Source organism: Amphimedon queenslandica, unplaced genomic scaffold (genome assembly GCF_000090795.2).
Source record: "Amphimedon queenslandica unplaced genomic scaffold, v1.1 AMPQUscaffold_13255, whole genome shotgun sequence".
Taxonomy (NCBI): Eukaryota; Metazoa; Porifera; class Demospongiae; order Haplosclerida; family Niphatidae; genus Amphimedon; species Amphimedon queenslandica.
This window is the reverse complement of record NW_003546509.1, coordinates 60,968-81,217: the sequence shown is the minus strand read 5'-3', so window position 1 is coordinate 81,217 and position 20,250 is coordinate 60,968. Positions and strand designations below refer to the sequence as shown.

Genomic DNA, 20,250 nt, shown 5'->3' with positions numbered 1-20,250 from the left:
ATTAACTCCTTGTTCACTCGATTTAACTCGAACTCGAAACGACGAGTCGAAGTTTTCTTTCTATTGCATTTTCTTCGTGATTTTCATCTCCAGAAAAGCAGTCTCTTCCCCACACATCTATAACCTTCAGTAAGATTACACTGAGATTGAAAATCCAACGAAATATCGGGCCGAATGGCGAGCCTTTTTGCATCTGATTTGGCGCAGCCTGACTTACCAAACAAGGCTCGAGAAAAGGCCATTTGTGAGTAGCATTTTCCTTGTACATGTGTTATATCTATGCATAATTTGTTACAAGTTTGATAACACCTCAATTAATTTCAAAAATCGAATTTTGATTAAAAGCAACAAGAAAATCAGTTTACCATTAATCATACTAATTTAATTTAATATTAATCAAAAAGAGTTTAATCTATTTGGCACTCTTACACTTATTGTGTATTGTTTTTTTAGTCCTTGAAGAGGCACTAGCAACACTAAGAAGAGATGGGTTTGATCCTTCAAAATCAAGTCCGTACCAACTCGGAGAGGAGCTGGGTTTGAATACTTCATTATCTCACATTGATGACTACCTTCGGTTATTGGACTCGGTCTGTATGGTCTTGGGATTTACAAAGAAGGAGACTGCCATTGCCATGTCTAATGTCTGTCTTAAAGTAGTCCTGACGCTTTGGTTAAAAGAGGTAGACAATGTCTCTGAACGTGGAAGAGCTACCAAGACTTCACTTAAAAGAGCTATAGATAAAGTAAAAGGGAAGGCCTCTTTTAGCGGACGTAAGCAGATATTATACTACATTGTATGTGCATTTAAATTCATGTATTCTTTTATAGAGGAGATGTTAAACACTGACGCAACCGTTACTATTCGTTATACTAATCTTCTACTCTGTGGTCTCCCTGGGAGTGGTCGCTCTTCTTTCCTTCGTCTATTGCTAGGCTCAGATTCTACAGCCCCTGTACCGCCTGTTTCAATAGCTAGAATGATGATGAGGACTCCCGAATCAAGGCTAAGTGATCGTTCTTATGAATGGAAAGACTCAACTTTTGAGGAAATAATTGCCAGCCATTTTAATGAGGCCAGTGACAGACCTGCAGATCCACCAGAGCACTCAATTCCTTTGTCAAGTAGAAGATTTAGGAATGAAACATCATTTGAGCCATTTGAGCCATTTCTGTTTCGTTCCCTTAATCAACTTAGGCAATTACAAATGCTACTAGTTAAAAGAATGGGGAAAGAGTCTAGGATTAATTTGCACAAGGAATTTTCTACAGGGAGGCTCCAACAACATCAAGATCTGTTGCTTCGTATTCGCAATGCTGATGAAGATTGGGGATACATTTCCAGTTGCATGTATAGTACTTACATTCGTGATGCGTGTGTTCTTTCACAGCCTCAAATGATCGAAAGATTTCAGCTGTTTCAAGGTGAGAAGTTCTTTGCTATTCTTTACTCAATGATGGACGATTTGAGTCATGATTCCAAAGAATTTGAACATGCTCTAAGAGAGATAATCCCTCTATTGTCCTCGTATCAATCTGATCAACCCAAACCCAATAGCATTCCTCACCCATATTTTGTTCCTCACTCTCCTCCCCACATTTCTTCATCTTCTACTTCAGTGTCACGTCCAGTCAAGGGTATCTCACATATTTTATCAGCTCCTAAACCCGCCGATAAAAGTACAATACATTTCGTTAATGTTATCACAACCAGAGGGCCACTGTCATTTTTGAGCACTATTCCCGCAGTTCTAAATTACACTGCAGTTAATCTGATAACCCACAGGCTCGATGCTCCTTTGCACGAAAGTAATTTTGATGGCACCATTCGTGGTACTGCCCCCATTGATATGCTTGATGATTTAGTACGGTCTTTAAATTTCCCTCAAAAACCACCTTTAGAAGGTATAATTGCACACGTAAACCCAGAATATGGCAAGAAGAAGCTTTTAGTAGTCGGAACATGCCTAGATCTTATTGATAAAGAGAAACTGAGCTCATGCAATAAAGTTCTAGACAAGTACTTTGACAATTTGCGTGATGTATTCCTCCGTGATGCTAATTCTATCGTATTTGCTCTCAATAATCTTAATAAGACGGAAAATGAAGACAGGAAGTTGAGGCTCATTCGTCGAAAGGTTTGTAACCAATACATAGAGGCTCAGATCCCAGGACGATGGATCTTACTAAAGCAGGAGTTGTTGGTTAGGGCTCAAAGACAAACGGAACTCTGCCCAGTGGACGACTTAATTGAGGTGGGAAAGAGTTTTCAAATGACAGAAGCTGATGTCAAAAGTGCTCTCTCGTTTTTTCATAGTATGACTTTCATCTTTTACTTTCCAGCCTTCATTCCTGACTTTGTTTTTCTGAACCCTGAGGGTCTACTCGAAAAACTGTTTGAATTGACCAAGATTCAAAAAACGGAATTAAAAGCTGATCGCCTGATGCAAATGGACTTTGCACATGCACCTGGAATACTTCCATACTTGCTGGAGCGTCTTCTACTTATTCTGAGAAACCCTCTGTCTAGTGATAGCTTTTTATTTCCTTGCTCTCTTGAGCAGTGTCAAAGCTTAAGTCACACAAGACGACGTCTTTATCCTGTAGACCCTCTCGTCCTTTCCTGGCAGCTACAAGTACCTCAGGGACTCTTTCAAGCTCTCTGTATTCATCTAGCAAGCTCAGTTTGGGGTTTTCCTCTTTATTATTATTATTATCAAAACGTAGCTCATTTTAGAGACGAAAAGCGAAACATGCATGTAACTCTTATTGAGCACCGTTGCTCTTGGATTGAGGTTTATAATGAGAGTGATGATGCCTCGTCCTGTTCCAGTATTAAGGAAGACATTTATAAGTCAATGCAGGCAGTACTGGACCTTTTTAATATTAACATTTCGATCATACCACCATTGACAGAGCATTTCTTCTGCTTTGAACATGACGCTAATGATCATCTGTGTGCTGTCGGGATTGAAGATGACAAGGATATGGTCACATGTCTCCTTGATGGATCCGCTTCATTTAGCATCACTGATAGACAGAAGCCATGGCTAGAGATTAAATTAAAACTAAAGAGCTTTGAAGGTACATGCATGTGCTATAAAAATGTAGTAACTGTGTGGTTTTTGAGATAGCATTCAGGGAGGGATAATTACCCTGTGGCATAGATAGTAGACTACTATCTATGCCTGTGGCCATTCCCAGTGTATGGACAGGTGTTAACATCTGTAGTATATAGTCACTGTACTTGCTTTGTGTGGTTGTATGCTTGATTAAATTTTTTTGCATACATGTACTTTATACCACTATGATAATTTAATTTACACACCTTTGAATTCTATTTTTGCAGCTTCAAAGCCACTCAATATCAGCAATCTATCAGACATATTGCTGTTACTCAGAAGAAGTCATTTTAGTGGGAAGTGGCAAAATTTAGGTCTCATGTTGGGTCTTTCTATTAACACAATTAAGCATATAGAAATGGAGAATAGATCTAATGCTGAACGATGCCTTACAGAATCTCTTGCAGCTTGGTTGAAGAGTGTTGATGGTGCTTCTGCTAAAGATATAAATTTTGGTTCCCTTGCTAGTGCTCTTGAACAAATGGGAGAAAATGCCTCTGCTCATACAATACATGGTAAGCATAATCAGTATGAGCTAATCTACCTTTTGCTTTGCATAATTATACAATAATTATGCATGTACATGTATATGAGGTTTGAATTACTTGTTCTGTAATGTTACTTGGTGTATAATGGTTATTGGTGTATAATTGTTAGGGTTCCTGTGCATATATTATCATGAACCTTTTTGTTTTAAATAGAATCCTTGTCCAAATAGCAAGACAAGAAGCCTCGTTCGAAGAGCAGGGCAACTCTCAAAAGAAGATCATTTAATTGAGATCAGGAGCGATTAGACTATCAAATTTAATCATTATTTTTTCCTAATAATTATGTATTAATTATGCACATAAATAGATACATGTATCTACATGTATATTGATATTTTTAAAAATAATGGTGAATTATTAGTCAATTGAAATTGACTCCGCCTAGCTAAGCATCCGACGATTCCAGGCTTTCCAGCTTTCTTCATAATTCAGTTTCTTCAAGATGGAAAGTCCAATTCAGTTGCGCATTGATTTAAGTGAGTTCTATCATTATCATGGATTTCTAATGCTTAAAAGACTAATCACAAAAATAATTGTTTAGGTGTGAAGGATTTGCTAACTTTCCTCACTCAAGCAGTGAAGAATCCAGTCATACTGAATGACAAATGGAAGGACTTGGGAGAAGGGCTTGGTCTTGACCAGGAGGCTTTAAGCGGGATCTCATCTAGTAGACAACCAGAAGAGTACCTGGAAGGCTGCCTCTCACTTTGGTATGAAAGTAAAGGGGAAAGATTGGCTGCTCCTTTCACATGGGAAGCGTTACTCATAGCACTGAATAAAACTGGGGAAGCACAGATGGCTATAGACATTTATTTTGCAGGTAAGTGCTCCTTGGCATAGTATCTCATTTTATTTCTTCCTGTAGTATCTGGTAAGGGAGTGGATGGAATTGGAGAAAGTGAGTCAAAAATCTTGAGTTAAGGTTATACATGAATGAATCAAATTTGCATTGGGGGCCATCAAATGGAAATTATTAGGAAGCAATAGGTATAAATTTTATTGGAGGTTCATGGCTCCTCTATTTCAACACTTATAAAAGTTTGAACTGATTCTGTCTGAAAACTTTTTGAGTTAAGGCCATTTTCCAAAGCTATAGTTTTTTTTCAAAAAAATTGCTCCAAAATCACCAATTTTTATTACACTTCTGATATACATTATTTTATAATTTATTCTTATAATGAATTTTATTGTTTCAATTAGGTGATTTCTTGAAATCACTTGATGAAGCATTAAAGGAAGGCTCTGTTAAGACAAGGTGGACAAAGTTTGCAGTATCAGGTCCATCAGGGAGTGGTAAAACATCCTCAATTAAGCTTCTGCTTGGGGAAGAGCCAGTTATTGAGTATTTGAGCACTGACGTCATTGAAGCAGCAAAAATAAGAGCATACAATATAATGGCCGAAAATGACAGCAATAGAGGAAGGAATATAATGTGGAGAGAAATTAGTTCACTGGAAGATATTGTTTCGAATGACTCTCCGGAAATGGATAAGCTTACCGAAGACATTGATGGCCTCAAGTTGTCAAAGGAGAAAGCTAGCAGTCGACCTTCTTTAAACAAAATAGTTCATTTTATCTATGCCATTGATACTGGTGGTCAAGCTGCCTTCCTTGACATTGCCCCAGCTCTAATGCGTCACAATTCTGTCACCATAGTCACGCACAAGCTTGATGAGGATCTTGAAGACAAAGTTAAGTTTTCCTATTGCTTGGATCATAGTGAGGATCGTCAGCACACATATGAATCCTCTGAACATCAGATCACTCATCGACAGCTTTTGGAATCGTTAATAAGACCATCGCATATGACCAACAAGCCTCAACTGGATATGATTAAAGCAAAGCACTATCCTCCAGATGAAAGATCCTGTTTCATCATATTGGGCACAAATTTTGATAAGATCAGTAATGATGTGGACAAAGTCAAGGAAAAAAGTACTTCCCTTTCAGCTACACTAAAGCAATTTGACAGTGATCGTAAGATAAGCGTATGCAAATATAACGTTAAGCAGCAAGGTGGGGCCTCAACAGCCTCATATATATTCCCTATCAATGCGATAGACAGAGGTCCTGACACATTAAATATTGCAAAAATAGTTCGCCGTCAGGTCAGTAAATCATATATTGAAGCCGATATTCCCAAGTCATGGTTTTCTTTCCATAAGAGATTAGTGGAAGGATCTCAAGAGCCAACAAAAGAGTCGATGGAGGCAAACAAGAATGTCGTTAGTTTAGAAGAATGTAAAAGAATTGGATTAGAGCTTAAGATGAATATGAAAGAAGTAGAAGCAGCTCTGATGTACTATCACAGTCTCACAGTGATACTTTACTACCCAGAGATCATCCCAGATGTTGTCTTCCTTAAGCCGCAGCCGCTATTTAAGAAGCTCTCTCAAATAGTCTTTGCTTCGTTTAGTGAGGCACCTGCAATATTTCAAGATGAATTTGACATTGATTTGCCTGGCGATGCTCAGCATAATCTAAGCACAAAAGGCACATTTAAAAAGGATCTACTAGATGAGCTGGAATTTCTTGATGAGTTTGAGGACTTGTATACTTCTGCTGACCTCATAAATCTAATGATAAAGCTTTTGATCATAGTCAAGCTGCCAATGAGTGACCATGATCCAGACGAACAATACTTTTTGCCATCTGTACTTCCTATCTGCGACCCAGCTGTAAAAGCTGAAGAGTTTAAGAAACACTGTCACGTCAGTCCTCTTTTAATTGGTTGGGAAAAGGTCATTCCTCAAGGATTCTTTTGTGCTTTGATACTTCGTCTACTTCAGCATAAGGATTTTGCTAGTGAAAGCTTTTTAAGAGATAGGTCAGGAGGGAATGAAATAAAGCAATATCGTAATGTCGTCAAGCTACCATGTAAGAGCACCAAAGGGGGCAAAGTATTGCTTATTGATGGCATAAATATATTGCAAATACATTATAATGGAGACTCAAAAAATTGCTTCGAGTTACGAAAAACACTGATGGAGGTGATAGATTTTGTTGATCAAGAATACTCGTACAATTTGGGTCAACTGTCTTGCTCCTTTTTTTCAAGGCATGAGGAGTGTGCCACAGTGAAAAGTAGCCTCAATGAGGATATGGTTCTTAGTTGCACTCGCAGTGGCTGTGACCAAGCACCATATGGCATTGATCAGCAATGTGAGCTACCATGGATTAAGCAGGAGACACCATTAGCTCAGCAATCTGCAACAAAAGATCTAGAGCTAGATCCAAGTAAGAGTAAAGATGTAGCTATTTTTTATTTTTTATTACATGCATATGCCCATTTTAACAAGTATTGGTTTTTAGCAAAGATTATAGTATTTATTTGTTTCTATAGAGGTCCAATCAGTATTAGACAAGGCACCAAAATTAACACATCTTCAACATATATTTTTAAAATATTCAGAAAAATATTTCATTATTGGTGCAGCATTAGAGGTTGAGGCTGATGGCTCTCTTATTGGCACAAAAATTATGCTTAATGACATTTTTAAAAAGTGGAAAGATTCGGGCAAAAATGTATTTTGGCGAACAATGCTACAAGTCTGTAAAGATTTTGAAACTGAATTGGGACGAGCAAAAAGTGATCTCCTTCAATTCTTAGTGTCACCTAGGGCTCAAGAGGAATATTCGTAACATCTATATGTGTGTGTGTGTATATATATATATATATATGAAGTTTCTTTAAAATTTTCATCATTTTTGCATAATTATAACTTTGTGGTAATAAAAATTACTCTATCTAAACCATGCCTATTGAATTTGCTTAGTTTGCTAGGGGTGGGGCTATTGTTTATCAGGCCTGGTGTCGAGTCCTCCTTCATTCCTCACCTGATTTGTGGTGCCCTCTATCGATTTGATTCTACAATGGAAACCATAGAATTGAAGCTAGATACTGGAACAATTTCTCTTACTGTTGAACCCAATGACACTGTCTATACCTTGAAACAAAGACTAGCAAATGAAGAGAAAACCTCAACTCCACCAGATCAACAAATTCTAACCTGTAATAGCAGTGTTAGTCTGGCCTATAGCAGTGTAATGGAAAATGAACAAATGTTATCTGACTATGGGGTCAAAAAAGGAAGCACAGTTTATTTATTGTGGCCACTTACGGTTAGATTTAATGGTGAGACTAGATCTATTAATGTCAAGCCTTTTAATAAGATTGAAAGTATTTAAAAAAAGATACAGAATAATGAGGAAATATCAGTCGATCATCAATTTTTATCATTTGCTGGCAAAGAATTGGAAAACGACAAAACTCTGGCAGATTATAACATCAAACGGAATGATACTATTGACTTACAATGTATTACACACATCGTTATTAAAATGTCCGCTGGAAAAACCAACAGACTTGACGTCAAACCTTACAATACTGTGAAAGAAATAAAGCAAATAATGGAAGAAAAAGAGGGTATACCACTTACGCAGCAGAAACTCTATTATATGGGTTGTGAATTAAAGAATGACCAGTCTGTCTCAGAGTGTGAATTTAACGATTACACATATAGTGAAGTGCATCTTGTTTGTCGTTCTCAATCTCCTATACAGATCAAAGTTTTAACTCCTGATAGTAAACAAATTACTCTTACAGTTGATGGTACAGATACTATTGAAACTATTAAAAGAAAAATGAAAGAGTTTCCTCCTAGCCAGCATGCATTGGTTTTTGCTGGAAAAGAACTACAGGACAATCTAACACTTTATGATCAGTCTATTCAAAATGGTAGCATGTTACACTTAAAATACAAGGAACCAGCACTGTCATCAACTTTGTCAGGTTAGAGCTAAGCCTTATATTTATTTTTTATACACATCATTCTTATTAGAAAGATTTTTAGAACCTTTCAGCAAATACCAACTGCTCACATTTTATGTAGATTTTCCATCTACTAGAGTGTGGAATGTACATTTTGTTGTAATTGACAGTTGTATTGCTACTAGGGAGGTACGTACATGTAAAATAACACATAGTTATCAGTGATATAATTATTATTTTTAGAAAGTCTTTGCTGAAATGAAATTGTATAAAAAAGGAGAATCTGAGGTCTTTTTTTCATTTAAAAATTCAGCCATTTCATTTGACTGCCTCGAAGAGGAAGTATTACCAGTAAATGGATGGAGAATTTTGCCACTTCAGTCTCCTCTAAAAGTATCAGTTGATGTCTGATTATAGTTGTACAGAGTCTCTTTTTCAGATCTATAAAAAGGATGTTGATTACTACTGTTCCAATCAGGGGATTCTTCCTAAAGTCACTATTCGAGTTGAAGCTCTTTCAGCGGATTCTTTAAGTTTACAAAGAATGTACCAATCTCTGGAGCAAATTATCTTACTCATTCCATTACATTATCCTTACTATATAGTTAGTTATAGATTACCTACATGTGTATTATGTATAATTATATCAATTTTCTGTTATTTTAGTTAAGAATGTAACATCACCAGTAATTTGTGGTAAGAATGATTAATGAATCTGCAATAATTATAATGATGTGTTTTAGATTCGATTCCAAGTATCAACAATGATGGTACTATAGCTTCTAGTGGCCCCTCATTGCCTGACCTGTTGAATGATATTGCTGCAAAAGCTCCAAACCAGTGGATGAAAATTGGTTTAATGCTAGGAATAAGTTTTTTAGATTTGATGTCAATTAAAGAGAAGAATGAAGATGACAAGATCTGTTATGCTAATATATTCCATATTTGGAAGACTGCTGATACTCGCCCGTACAGTTGGGAAACTATGGTTGTTGTCTTGAAATCAGATGTAATTAACGATTCCCAGTTAGCTAATGCTATTTGTAAGAAATATTTATCTAATTAAGCCAATTATGCGGCTACTACTGTAAAGTAAATTTGAATGTATTTCTATAATATTAATTGCTTTTAATATTAATAATAATTTTTATCTTGCCACATTATATGCACGTATGAATGATGATGTAATGTTCTAAGGACAATCTCTATTCCCTATAATAATGTACATGTATCTTTAACCAGTATTTTCCTTCATTCCTATTACAAACAACTATGATATAATTATTGATAATTTTAACTGAAGTAGATGTACAAACATGTTCTTGTGTTTGAACAAGATGTCCTGCTATGCATCAGTTTAGATAGAAAACTCAATTTTGATGCCTAGAAATAGATACCGGTACATCAGTAGAGCCATAGATCTATGGTAGAGCCTACAGCAGAAACAAAATTTATTTTAGGGGAGCTAACTTTTTAATGTTGAAACTTGCCACAGTAATAATAATTTAGAATTATACATGCATTTATTATCACCTTTTTGAATTTATCAACAAATGTCATGTAAATTCATTAGATCTAATGTAAATTCATGAAATTCAACGGTGTAGTTGATAGTTGATACTAAGAGCTAACAATCCTCAAAATTAATTTTGGGGGAGTATTGTCCCCCTTCCATATTTATGGGGCCCCCTCAGCAGGCGTGGTTGCTAAACTAAGTAGCCCATTGTGTGCATCTCATCATGCAAATTAGGCATGGGTTTTCTCTTCCTTTCTTCTCCTTTCTCCCTGCTATTGTCAGGAATAGTAGCTCCAAGAGTGATACGTTTTATCCAGCCAGACATGGAAGCTTTAGCCAAGCTCAACCAAACCTCTACAATCCTTTTATAGAGGACGCCTACCTCAGACATTACCTCTCCTACAAACTACCAAACGAGGTAACTGTAATTTAATTTAATTGAATGATTTTACTAAGAAATATATTGTAAATATGTAAGGAGGATGTACTATAAGTGTTGAAGGGTTGTCAGCAAATAACGTCACCAAATACATTATCGGTGTATGTATGTGTTTAGGTACGGAATGACGTTTTTAGAGACTTAGAATCATTTGGTGCACGAGTTTCCAGTGAAATCACCATTTTGGGACGGGAGGCTGAGATAAACCCACCCACTTTGCATCAGTATGATGGCTGGGGTATTCGTATTGATAAATTAGCTACCTCAGAGGCTTGGAGAAAACTACATGATATATCAGCAGAAGAAGGTCTTGTTGCCATTGGATATGATAGAAAGCACTCAGAATGGAGGTTCGTAAGATCACAATGAATGATATATACTGCATAGTTGGTAATTTTGGAGTGGTAAATTGTGGCAAGTTTATGATATTCATTTGCCAAAATACAACCTGTCATTTGGACCATTATGTGTATGGCCATATGCTCAATGGTATGCTCAAATTAAAACCCACCAATCACTAAAAATGTATTTCATTCAATAATAACTAGAAGAATGTAAAACATTAAGGGGCTCAGCCCCCAAGCCACACTATTGCTGTGCTGTATGACCTTCGTTGCTGGTAGAGAAGTTTTTGGATAGCAGTTTAGTCTTACCTTGCTGACCGTTTGCTGCAAATGAGCTCGGACTTGCTGATAACTGCCATTTTATTTCATGTGACCACACCCACTGTTAATGAAGATTAGGCTATTTAACTTTAATATTTGTATCCCCGTACAGATGCACTTTATCACTAAGGGCTTCACCCAATTATACTATGGTGTAGTCCCTGTCCTTGCATATTCCATACCGGTTGAAGCTTGGTGTGACTAGTGGATCATGTCAGGTCTCAACTATGTAATCTTCCATAAAGAAAAAGACTTTATCTACAACAGTTAAAGTCTGGCAATCAATTTGCAATTGCCAGTCACTAAATCTTAGTTTTTTTAATGTTTTTCATTCTTTACGATCAATTTCATTGCTGCTACATTGGAAGGAGAGGGGGGTGTCAAAACCAAATCTTTCACTTTGTACTCCAAATCAAATACCAACTGGTGTGTCAGCTTTAGGTGAACAAGATCTTTTTGATCATAGCATCCATTACCTTGTGCGTCGTTTCATGGAAAAGGTCATCATAAACTAAAAATCCATTCTCAGTCATTCTAGTCATGACAGAAAAGAACTATTCCTTGGTCCATTTTGCTTCTGACTCCAATAAACCATACCTTATTAAATGGTTCACAAAAATGTCAGAAACATCTTCGAACTCAGGAGCCTTGAACTATATGAATTAATCTTTATATATGAGGGTAGAGCATGCTGTTCCCAATATTTCAAACCTTCCTTTTTGTTTGGACAAGTGTCCAATGACGTGTGTTTTAAATCCATCTTCTCTGATGAACTTTGCCAACCACAAATAATAGAAGCTGTGACTGATGGCCAGTTCCACAGGAAAAGAGAATCTTGTTTAGTACACTTGACGAAAAACTCTAGAAGCTGTTGCAATTGACATTTGGTTGGCTTCATCAATGAAAAGAATAGGAAATTTTTGCCAGTCCAAAAGCTAAATTTTAGTATATTTTCCCAATAAAACTAAATATGGACTTAAGCTTTGATGATACACTCATATCATGTTTTTAAAGCTTGGTTGGGACTAATGTGGCATCTACAAAACTGGTTCAGACTTGGACACTATCAACAACAGGTGCCATCTTCCTCACTTTATCGTTCCCAATATTCTTTAGCTTCCTCTTTGGACAAGTGTCCAATGACATGTGTTTCAAATCTACCTGCTCCGATTAAGTTTGCCAACCACAAGTAATAGAAGCTGTCAATGCTGGCCAGTACCACAGGGAAAAGAGAATCTTGTTTAGTACACTTAAAGAAAAACTCTAGAAGTTATTGCAATGCATCCGTTTCCTTGGTACTTGTTAACAAATTTTGTTGGCTTCATCAATGAAAAGAATGGGAAATTTTTTACCATGAATTTTAGTATGTTTTTCACAATAAAACCTAATTTGCACTTAAGCTTTGATGATACACTTATATCATGTTTTTAAAGCTTGGCTGGGATTAATGTCGCATCAACAAAACTCGAACTTGAATACTATCAACAACGGATGATACTATCTCCTTCACTCTATTGTACCATAGAGCAAGAGATTACATTGAGGAAATTAGGAGCATCAGTAAAGGGAATTTCTTGCATCTCAATAGCAACATCAGAGCTTTTGCTGTTGGCCCCTCTTTCAATTTTCAAAAGAGTCGTCTTGCCACCATTGGGGGCCCCATGAACACATGTATTAGAGGCTTTGGATTCTTACCCAAGATCTCTAAATACTCATTTACTTCTCTCTCTCTTTTAAAAATATCCGTATAATATCTTGAACTACAACTGTGAGAAAAGTTGGCTGGGGTTATTCTAGAATGACTTGTGATGGTACGGTTAGCCGCCATGAGTGTCATGAAAAACTTTCCTTCGTTAAGTAAAGTAGTAGCCTGAAACAAGAAAATTATCAGTTTCCTATTGATAAACTATCTACTTCAGAGGCTTGGAAAAACTACAAGATATATCAGCAGAAGAAGGTCTAGTTGCCATTGGATATGATAGAAAGCACTCAGAATGGAGGTTGGTAATGGCATACTATATATGTAGCTTGTAATTTTGGAGAATTTTTTTGCAAGTTCAGGTTATGAAAGCTATTCGTCAAAATAAACCAGCCCTTTGGACCATTATGTGTATGGCCGTATGCTCAATGGTGTGCTCAAATTAAAACCCACCAATCACTAAAAATTTAGCACCCCTCTACAATTACCAGCCATGCGGTATTTTGATTGAAAAGTACTGAGGCACTGTTATTAATGTTAATTTGTAGTCGACTCCACCAGTTCAGCAAGTTATTCTTGTTCTCTCCTTCATCTGGTCTCTACTCTTGTCCTCTTGCTATGACTGATGGAGCAGCTAGACTAATTGAAGTAAGCAGGGAGTACACACAAATGCACATATACATGTATTTAATGCATAATACTTAATACTTCTTTTTATTGATCACTTTTCTGTAGCAATGTATATGTGTACATGAATGTAATAGGATTATTCTGACAACTACACTGTATACTGGTATGTGTATAATTTATTGCAATAGGTTATGAAGTTAAAAGATGCCATGGCTCCTACTTATAATAGACTCACTTCAAGGGATCCTAGCAGCTTCTGGACATCAGGACAATGGATGACAGAGAAAGGTGGTGGATCTGATGTTGGTAAGAAAAATCACTTCACTTTTCTCATTGTACATGTAGTGATGTCTTTGATATACAGTATTATTAGTCCTTTATTTTTATAGCTAGAGGGACTGCTTCTTATGCCCTCCTGGAAAATGGTGACAGGTATCGCCTACATGGTTATAAGTGGTTCAGTTCAGCCACTGATGCTGATATGGCATTTACATTAGCTCGTGTACAAGACGAATCTGGTCAAGTGACTGATGTAAGTACTTCAGTCTGAGAAAAGCATACACTCATTATGCTGTGAATTGATTATTATTTTATGATGTTAACACGTACAAGCAATACGTTTACATGTACATGTATGTGTATGCGTATTAAATGTCCTACATGCATATGTACATGTATATTAAGTGCATTAACCACAAGGTTTTATACTTTTGTATTCTATTATTAAATAAATTATTGAGCTTGCCTAGGGCACTGAAGGCATCTCATTATTTTATGTTGAAACAAGAGACAATCATGGATCGATGAATAACATTAGAATAGAGGTGAGCCATTTAGATTTACATGTAAATTAGTGATTGTAATAATAAAATTATTTATTTTACATTGTCTCCTTTACAGAGATTAAAGAACAAGCTAGGGACCCGTCAGTTACCAACAGCTGAATTGCTATTAGATGGAACATTGGCTCAACTGATTGGAGAGAAAGGGCGTGGGATATCACTTATATCACCAATGCTCCTTATAACTCGCTTGCATAACACAATATCAGCAGTAGCTAGTATGAGACGGTATGCTAATAATTTTTTAATATGCTAAAAATTATGTAACAATGAATGTATGTGTACATGTACATGTATTATCATTAATTAGTATGACCATTTATTAAAGCAAGAGTACTCTTTATAAAAGTGATATCTTAATTATTATTTTTGTTGTAGCATGCTTCTCCTGTCAAGAGATTATGCTACTAAGAGAAGAGCGTTTGGAAAGTTTTTGGTTGAGCACTCCTTACACATGAGGACACTGGCTGAACTAGAGGTATGTATAGACTAGAAAATGGGTGAAAACTGATGATATCCTGTCATGGCCAATTGGCTATGGTCTTTGGCCTAAATATGGAGCAAATAAAAAAATTTATAAAAAATCTAATTTGGATCGAAATAAGCTCAAAATTTCTACACAACATAAGTACATGTATGCATATTAGAAAAAATTATAAAAATGAAGTATTTTCTCCTAGTCATTTTTGACAAAATTTTGCTGATGACCCTGTACTACAGTACAGGGTCCTTGAGCCAATTTTGGAGCAACTTTAAAAATTCATGATAAATCTAATTTTGATCAGAATGAGTTCAAAATTTCTACACAACATAAGTGCATTTATATATTTCAAAAAAATTATAAAAATAGTCAACTTTCTCTTAGTGATTTTTGATGAAATTTGACCCGATGACCCTGTACTATAGTACAGGGTCTTTGGCCTAATTTTGGAGCAACTTTGAAAATTCATAAAAAATCCAATTTTGATCGGAATGAGTTCAAAATTTCTACACAACATAAGTGCATTTATATATTTCAAAAAAATTATAAAAATAGTCAACTTTCTCTTAGTGATTTTTGATGAAATTTGACCCGATGACCCTGTACTATAGTACAGGGTCTTTGGCCTAATTTTGGAGCAACTTTGAAAATTCATAAAAAATCCAATTTTGATCGAAATGAGTTCAAAATTTCTACACAACATAAGTGCATGTATATGCATTAGAAAATGTAATAAAAATGAAAATTTTTCTCTTAGCCATTTTTGACAAAATACCCTGTACTAAAGGCTGCAAAAGTCATGGCAGCCATTTTGTTTGGGGGTTAATCTTACTTAGTAACGCTACCGCGTTACTAATAGTCGATTATTTGTTACTATAGCTCAGTATGTTTGTACTGGCAGTTTATACACTTTTATTTGTATTTCATTTTCATAGTTAGAGACAAGAGGGTGTATGGTACTTGCTCTTGAGCTAACAGCACTACTGGGTAGAGAGGAGTGTGGTCAAGCAACTAAAGAAGAGATACATCTCCTCAGACTCTTCACTCCAGTAGCTAAACTTTACACTGCTAAAAAGGTATGTTTGTTTATATTACTTGAGTTTCTTCCTTGTCTTTTTCTCTCTGGTGATTTTTTATTTATCTGTATCATAATTCTATTTATCTGTATCATAATTCATTCTAAATAGTACATGTACTTGTTAATTAAGTTAAATAATAATTACATAAGTATTTGAAGCTTCTCAATAACTAATTGCAATCATGCTTTGCTTTGAGTTGATTTTTATCAAGTTATGAGCAATCAGAAAACATTTAATTATAGGCCAATGATCATGTAATATATATGTACTTTACCATATACGTGGTTTTTTTAGGGTTGCAAATTTCATGTATTCCTGCCTGATTCGTGAAAATCAGTTTAATACAGTACCCTCTTGGCACATGATAGAATTCACAAAATTAAAATCCGTGATTTGGAATTTTAGTAGATTTTGCAAAATATAATTCCCTCAAAAGAACACTTATATGGTATTATGCATTGTTTCTTGCTGTGTCCCACAGCAGAAGTGTTTACTGTATGTATAATGTTATTTGTCATTCTGATATTTGGCCCAAAAAATACACCCTACAATACTGATGCATATGGAACATTTGAGTCGATTCTAATTAAGATATTAAATAAATGTGTCCTTTGTATACTGACTGTCTTCCTATCTTTCATGCTTTCTAACTCACTTTGTCTCATTCCTTTACTTCAGGCAATGAGTGTGATGTCTGAAGGATTGGAGAGCTTTGGTGGTCAAGGATATATTGAAGACAATGGACTGCCTACATTATTCAGAGATGCTCAGGTAATATCTATTTATAACATGATATAATCAGAGATAATAGTCTTAATAATCTTATGGGATCAGAACTCCCATGGTTAAAAGTAGCAGTGTGATTATATGTTATCAATCATTTATATGTGTAGGTATTACCAATTTGGGAGGGAACCACTAACATTATGAGTCTTGATGTCCTACGAGCTTTACAGAAATCTAATGGAGAAGTCAGTATGATTCTCTCTTCCTCTCTACTGCAGTGTTCTTGATTTGTGTTGAGTGTATGTATAAATTACTTAATTTGTAGGTATTGGAGGCTCTTGTGTCTAAAGTGGATCGTGTCACTTGTAATCAGGAGAAGCTTCAGTTTTTGGGATTAGAAGCTGAGGCTGAACTCATTAAGAACTGGACCCAATCAGTGACACAGTTTTCTGAAGAGGGTGGAAATGTTATAGTGACAGCTGCAAGGGATTTTGCTATATCTCTAGGACAAGTATACACTGGTTAGTGAGATAGACAAAGCATTGACTGATGATCATATTAATGAATACTTCAGGTACTTTATTGCTGGAAAAAGCTTGTCACAGTTCGGCTAACATTTTAGACTTTGCTACTCTCAAGAGGTAACGGATATTTAACAAAGATTTTAATTATTATTATTGTCACACAGATGGTGCAAGAAAAGTATTCCACTGAGAAGAATAGAGCAGTATGATGATAACTCGTGCAGTTTAGACACCCATTTAGTAATGGATGGACATCGGTCAACATTAATTAGATAATAATTTTTATGTATATTAAAAAGGAACAATAAAAACAATAAGATATAAATGTATGACGAAAATTATGTAGGCCGTGTGTGTTAAAAAAACTTGTAAACAAAAATAAACACAATAATAGTCATAGCATTACTGGTTGTCATCTGGAATATAATCAATATCAGTTCCCTCTTCATAAACACTCTATAATAATAACACAATTATTAAAATTATAGTTATATTAGTTATATTTACCCCAAATCCAGTAATGCCAGTAATCACTTTGGTTAAGCCACTGTGTGCATAAAATAGTAGATATGCATGATAAAAAATAATTGACAATTGTGCTAACAAACCTCTTCACTTTATTGACCAATGCTTTGTCTCGTTTTGTAAGGAAAACACGCCAAGCAGTAGGAAATATATCAGGAGGAGGTTGTTTCTACACAATAACAATACTTTAATTATTTAATGGCAGTTGTGACTAACCCATTCGTTGGTCCATTGCTGTATACTACCATCAGTACTGATGTAGAACATTGATTGTCTTGAACTTAAATCATAACCAGATTTAATCGGCTAAATATAGGAACTATAATACTGAGTGAAATGACAAGTATTAGGCATACATCAACAATTATATCATCCACTTTAAGTTCTCCTTCAATTATTCCAGAATGTTTCATAACATCAGTTTTCTAAAAATTAACAAGACAGTTTTTACATAGGCCTTTCTGTAAAAGCTTACCAAATCTTGTAGAGTTCCTTTATAATGTCTCACATAACCAATAGGTATAAAAAATTTTGACCTGTCATAGCCATCAATCAATTTTTGCAGCTATATATAAAAAGAAATTACTGAACAGTTTATGCATCATTACAATGAACCTCTTCATCTTCAACTTGCTCCTTTATGACATTAAGGATTCCATCAGTGAGACGAAAGTAAGTATCCATGCTCTTTGCAGCATCAGCTAGTGATAGTTTCTTACTAATTTTACACAACAAAAATAGAATTCTATTCACACCCTGGGAGGACTCACCCATCAGCTCCCCTGACCAGTTTTGTTTCACCACATTTTTTTAATATTAGCATAATCCTATTATTTTAACAAAAACTTATAACTATAGCTACATGAATACACCATCATACATTGTAGCAACAGCTCTGTTCTTTTTGTGATAGTACAACTCTTTAAAGAGACTATGACGGACTGCAAATAGCTCAGTATATATCTTCAAATCCTATACATAATAATGTGAAATACTATCATCAAGTCACATTCTCACATGTTCTTCTGTGGCACAAATATGTCTTTTCCCATCAGGACACAACTTCACTTCAATTTTATTTAGGAAAGCTCTAACGAAATACAATCAATAGACAGCTACTACATAATATTTGCTTTACTTCCACTTGAAGTTGATATTTTTTCCCAAAATTGCTGCATCTCGCAGTGTACAGTCAAGCATATTGGCATCCAAGCCACTTATCCTGTTCACAACTATCTGTATACAAAAAATTAAAATAATTTTTAATATTTATTTTCTTGTACAAGTATACAATGTATTCAAAACACAAAAATGCCTGCTATATAGTATTAACACCATACCTCATACAGAAAAGTTTTGTCTTCATGCTGTGCCTGCACATAATTATAGTTAACAATTAAGGAAAAGGAAAGAAATATAAATCTACAACATACTGCTTGTGGTCCTTGGTTTCCTGTCATAAGCTCTTCAATGAATTCAATATCTTGCTCAGGGTCAGCTAAATGCTCATCCAGAGGCAGATTATTGTCTTCAATCATGAATTTAAGCATCATTTGAGAATAAGACTGTATTATTATGAAAAAATATTAGATTAATTCAAGCAATATCATACCTTTCCTGATCTTTCAGAAGTTTCTACTTCACGGAGGTAATCTTTAAAAACGTAAGAGAATGGCCCATGACCCAAGTTAAAGCAAAAAGCAGCTATTTGAACACATAAAACTTCGTTATCACTGATATTCAGCTCAGGCTGTCTCTTTTTAAATTGTTTTACAATTTTTCCAGCAATAAACCCCATTCTAAAACAAGAAAATAATCAGGAATGCAAATAAGCATTAATTACAGCATCAGGTACAAAGAGCACAAATAGTGTAAATATCACAGTAGAGTACATTCCTGAACAACACATTGCAACTTACTACATAAAACTATCACAAATTATCAAATGTATGATCATACTATAAATAATTACCGCCCATATTCAGACACACACACTGGGTTATTTTTGTGGATGATTTAAAAATCACAAAATCATACAGGTATGTAAGCGGTCAGCAATAACTGAAACTACTATAACCCTCAAATGGCTACTTTTTGTAATACAAAAATTTTGGATTTGAAAATGGTTTTAATTTGAACCCAACCCTGCAAATAATACTTTATTACTTACCCAATACTGTGCTCAAATCTTGAATAAGACTTTTGAAAAGTATAACCTGCATATATCATTAATATAGAGGTACAGTAACTGTTACTCTTTCTAAAGTTCACCTGACTGTTTGATGTCCTTTAGTCTTTGGAACTGACGTGTTTTCACAATCCTTATCAACAGTGCATTGTCAATTTCAATGTCACCATAAATATCATCATCAATCGACTACAATAAAAGTTTATGTAAAATACACAGGTTTTTTTTGAAAAAATACTTACAATTCGTTCTTTGGGGCTAAGTTTTTGTACACTTATTGTTGATATCTTCTCCTGTAAAGCTTCAATTTCTTTTTTACTTTCAGCCAATGAAATCTCTAATTCTAAAGAATTAGCAAAACTTGAAATTGTGTTACAGTAAATATAATGAGTTATAAATTGTACAGTACTAAAGTGGCATAAAATTTTCAGACATTATTACAAAGGCCACTCCAATAAAATAAAATAATAATAATAAATTATTTTTAAAATAAAG

General features: G+C 35.1%; 6 protein-coding genes across 6 annotated transcripts in view; 4 read left to right on the top strand and 2 right to left on the bottom strand.

Annotated features, from left to right (window-relative positions):
- Positions 1-16: 16 nt before the first annotated feature.
- Positions 17-3,967, top strand: LOC109584021 (uncharacterized). The gene is made up of 5 exons (XM_019999583.1): positions 17-244; positions 454-774; positions 832-3,084; positions 3,350-3,637; positions 3,824-3,967. The coding sequence occupies exons 1-5, from the start codon at positions 175-177 to the stop codon at positions 3,838-3,840; spliced, it is 2,949 nt and encodes a 982-aa protein (XP_019855142.1). The 5' UTR covers positions 17-174; the 3' UTR covers positions 3,841-3,967.
- Positions 3,968-4,024: 57 nt separating this feature from the next.
- Positions 4,025-7,327, top strand: LOC109584022 (uncharacterized). The gene is made up of 5 exons (XM_019999584.1): positions 4,025-4,146; positions 4,212-4,490; positions 4,536-4,568; positions 4,871-6,907; positions 7,014-7,327. Exons 1-5 carry the CDS (start codon positions 4,113-4,115, stop codon positions 7,310-7,312), a joined length of 2,682 nt encoding a protein of 893 aa, XP_019855143.1. The 5' UTR covers positions 4,025-4,112; the 3' UTR covers positions 7,313-7,327.
- A 108-nt stretch (positions 7,328-7,435) lies between these two features.
- On the top strand, positions 7,436-9,711 carry LOC109584023 (ubiquitin-60S ribosomal protein L40-like). The gene is made up of 6 exons (XM_019999585.1): positions 7,436-8,462; positions 8,512-8,630; positions 8,685-8,834; positions 8,881-9,045; positions 9,108-9,137; positions 9,185-9,711. The coding sequence occupies exons 1-5, from the start codon at positions 8,012-8,014 to the stop codon at positions 9,117-9,119; spliced, it is 897 nt and encodes a 298-aa protein (XP_019855144.1). The 5' UTR covers positions 7,436-8,011; the 3' UTR covers positions 9,120-9,137; positions 9,185-9,711.
- Positions 9,712-10,155: 444 nt separating this feature from the next.
- LOC100637552 (acyl-CoA dehydrogenase family member 11-like) lies at positions 10,156-17,318 on the top strand. The gene is made up of 14 exons (XM_003388378.2): positions 10,156-10,375; positions 10,514-10,746; positions 13,309-13,408; positions 13,579-13,696; positions 13,780-13,922; positions 14,140-14,214; positions 14,291-14,460; positions 14,611-14,710; positions 15,649-15,789; positions 16,471-16,563; positions 16,686-16,763; positions 16,844-17,039; positions 17,093-17,159; positions 17,207-17,318. Exons 1-14 carry the CDS (start codon positions 10,181-10,183, stop codon positions 17,316-17,318), a joined length of 1,821 nt encoding a protein of 606 aa, XP_003388426.1. The 5' UTR covers positions 10,156-10,180.
- Positions 17,319-17,432: 114 nt separating this feature from the next.
- LOC109584017 (uncharacterized) lies at positions 17,433-18,286 on the bottom strand. The gene is made up of 7 exons (XM_019999579.1): positions 18,183-18,286; positions 18,043-18,132; positions 17,924-17,992; positions 17,784-17,873; positions 17,651-17,736; positions 17,550-17,589; positions 17,433-17,498 (listed from the first exon to the last, which is right to left on the bottom strand). The coding sequence occupies exons 1-7, from the start codon at positions 18,249-18,251 to the stop codon at positions 17,445-17,447; spliced, it is 498 nt and encodes a 165-aa protein (XP_019855138.1). The 5' UTR covers positions 18,252-18,286; the 3' UTR covers positions 17,433-17,444.
- A 38-nt stretch (positions 18,287-18,324) lies between these two features.
- Positions 18,325-20,250, bottom strand: part of LOC109584024 (uncharacterized) — a 5,641-nt gene continuing 3,715 nt past the window's right edge. Inside the window, exons 14-23 of the mRNA XM_019999586.1 lie at positions 19,998-20,098; positions 19,839-19,944; positions 19,738-19,783; positions 19,180-19,366; positions 19,001-19,132; positions 18,908-18,940; positions 18,706-18,803; positions 18,585-18,657; positions 18,448-18,539; positions 18,325-18,394 (exon numbers count right to left, since the gene is read on the bottom strand). Coding sequence (XP_019855145.1) covers positions 18,334-18,394; positions 18,448-18,539; positions 18,585-18,657; positions 18,706-18,803; positions 18,908-18,940; positions 19,001-19,132; positions 19,180-19,366; positions 19,738-19,783; positions 19,839-19,944; positions 19,998-20,098 — 929 coding nt within the window. The 3' untranslated portion in view covers positions 18,325-18,333. The remainder of the gene's footprint in view (positions 18,395-18,447; positions 18,540-18,584; positions 18,658-18,705; positions 18,804-18,907; positions 18,941-19,000; positions 19,133-19,179; positions 19,367-19,737; positions 19,784-19,838; positions 19,945-19,997; positions 20,099-20,250) is intronic.

Coding starts and splice junctions, on each gene's coding strand:
- LOC100637552 (XM_003388378.2), top strand. CDS start 10,181: ATGCAAATTAGGCATGGGTTTTCTCTTCCTTTCTTCTCCTTTCTCCCT. Junction 13,923..14,139: donor AATCTGGTCAAGTGACTGAT/GTAAGTACTTCA, acceptor GAGCTTGCCTAG/GGCACTGAAGGCATCTCATT. Junction 14,461..14,610: donor GCAGTAGCTAGTATGAGACG/GTATGCTAATAA, acceptor TTTTTGTTGTAG/CATGCTTCTCCTGTCAAGAG.
- LOC109584023 (XM_019999585.1), top strand. CDS start 8,012: ATGTCCGCTGGAAAAACCAACAGACTTGACGTCAAACCTTACAATACT. Junction 8,463..8,511: donor ACTGTCATCAACTTTGTCAG/GTTAGAGCTAAG, acceptor CATTCTTATTAG/AAAGATTTTTAGAACCTTTC. Junction 8,835..8,880: donor CACTTCAGTCTCCTCTAAAA/GTATCAGTTGAT, acceptor TCTCTTTTTCAG/ATCTATAAAAAGGATGTTGA.
- LOC109584022 (XM_019999584.1), top strand. CDS start 4,113: ATGGAAAGTCCAATTCAGTTGCGCATTGATTTAA. Junction 4,491..4,535: donor TATAGACATTTATTTTGCAG/GTAAGTGCTCCT, acceptor TTCTTCCTGTAG/TATCTGGTAAGGGAGTGGAT. Junction 6,908..7,013: donor AGATCTAGAGCTAGATCCAA/GTAAGAGTAAAG, acceptor TTGTTTCTATAG/AGGTCCAATCAGTATTAGAC.
- LOC109584017 (XM_019999579.1), bottom strand. CDS start 18,251: ATGGATACTTACTTTCGTCTCACTGATGGAATCCTTAATGTCATAAAG. Junction 17,874..17,923: donor TGGATGATATAATTGTTGAT/GTATGCCTAATA, acceptor TCCTATATTTAG/CCGATTAAATCTGGTTATGA. Junction 17,499..17,549: donor CTGGCATTACTGGATTTGGG/GTAAATATAACT, acceptor TTATTATTATAG/AGTGTTTATGAAGAGGGAAC.
- LOC109584021 (XM_019999583.1), top strand. CDS start 175: ATGGCGAGCCTTTTTGCATCTGATTTGGCGCAGCCTGACTTACCAAAC. Junction 245..453: donor GGCTCGAGAAAAGGCCATTT/GTGAGTAGCATT, acceptor TTGTTTTTTTAG/TCCTTGAAGAGGCACTAGCA. Junction 775..831: donor GAAGGCCTCTTTTAGCGGAC/GTAAGCAGATAT, acceptor ATTCTTTTATAG/AGGAGATGTTAAACACTGAC.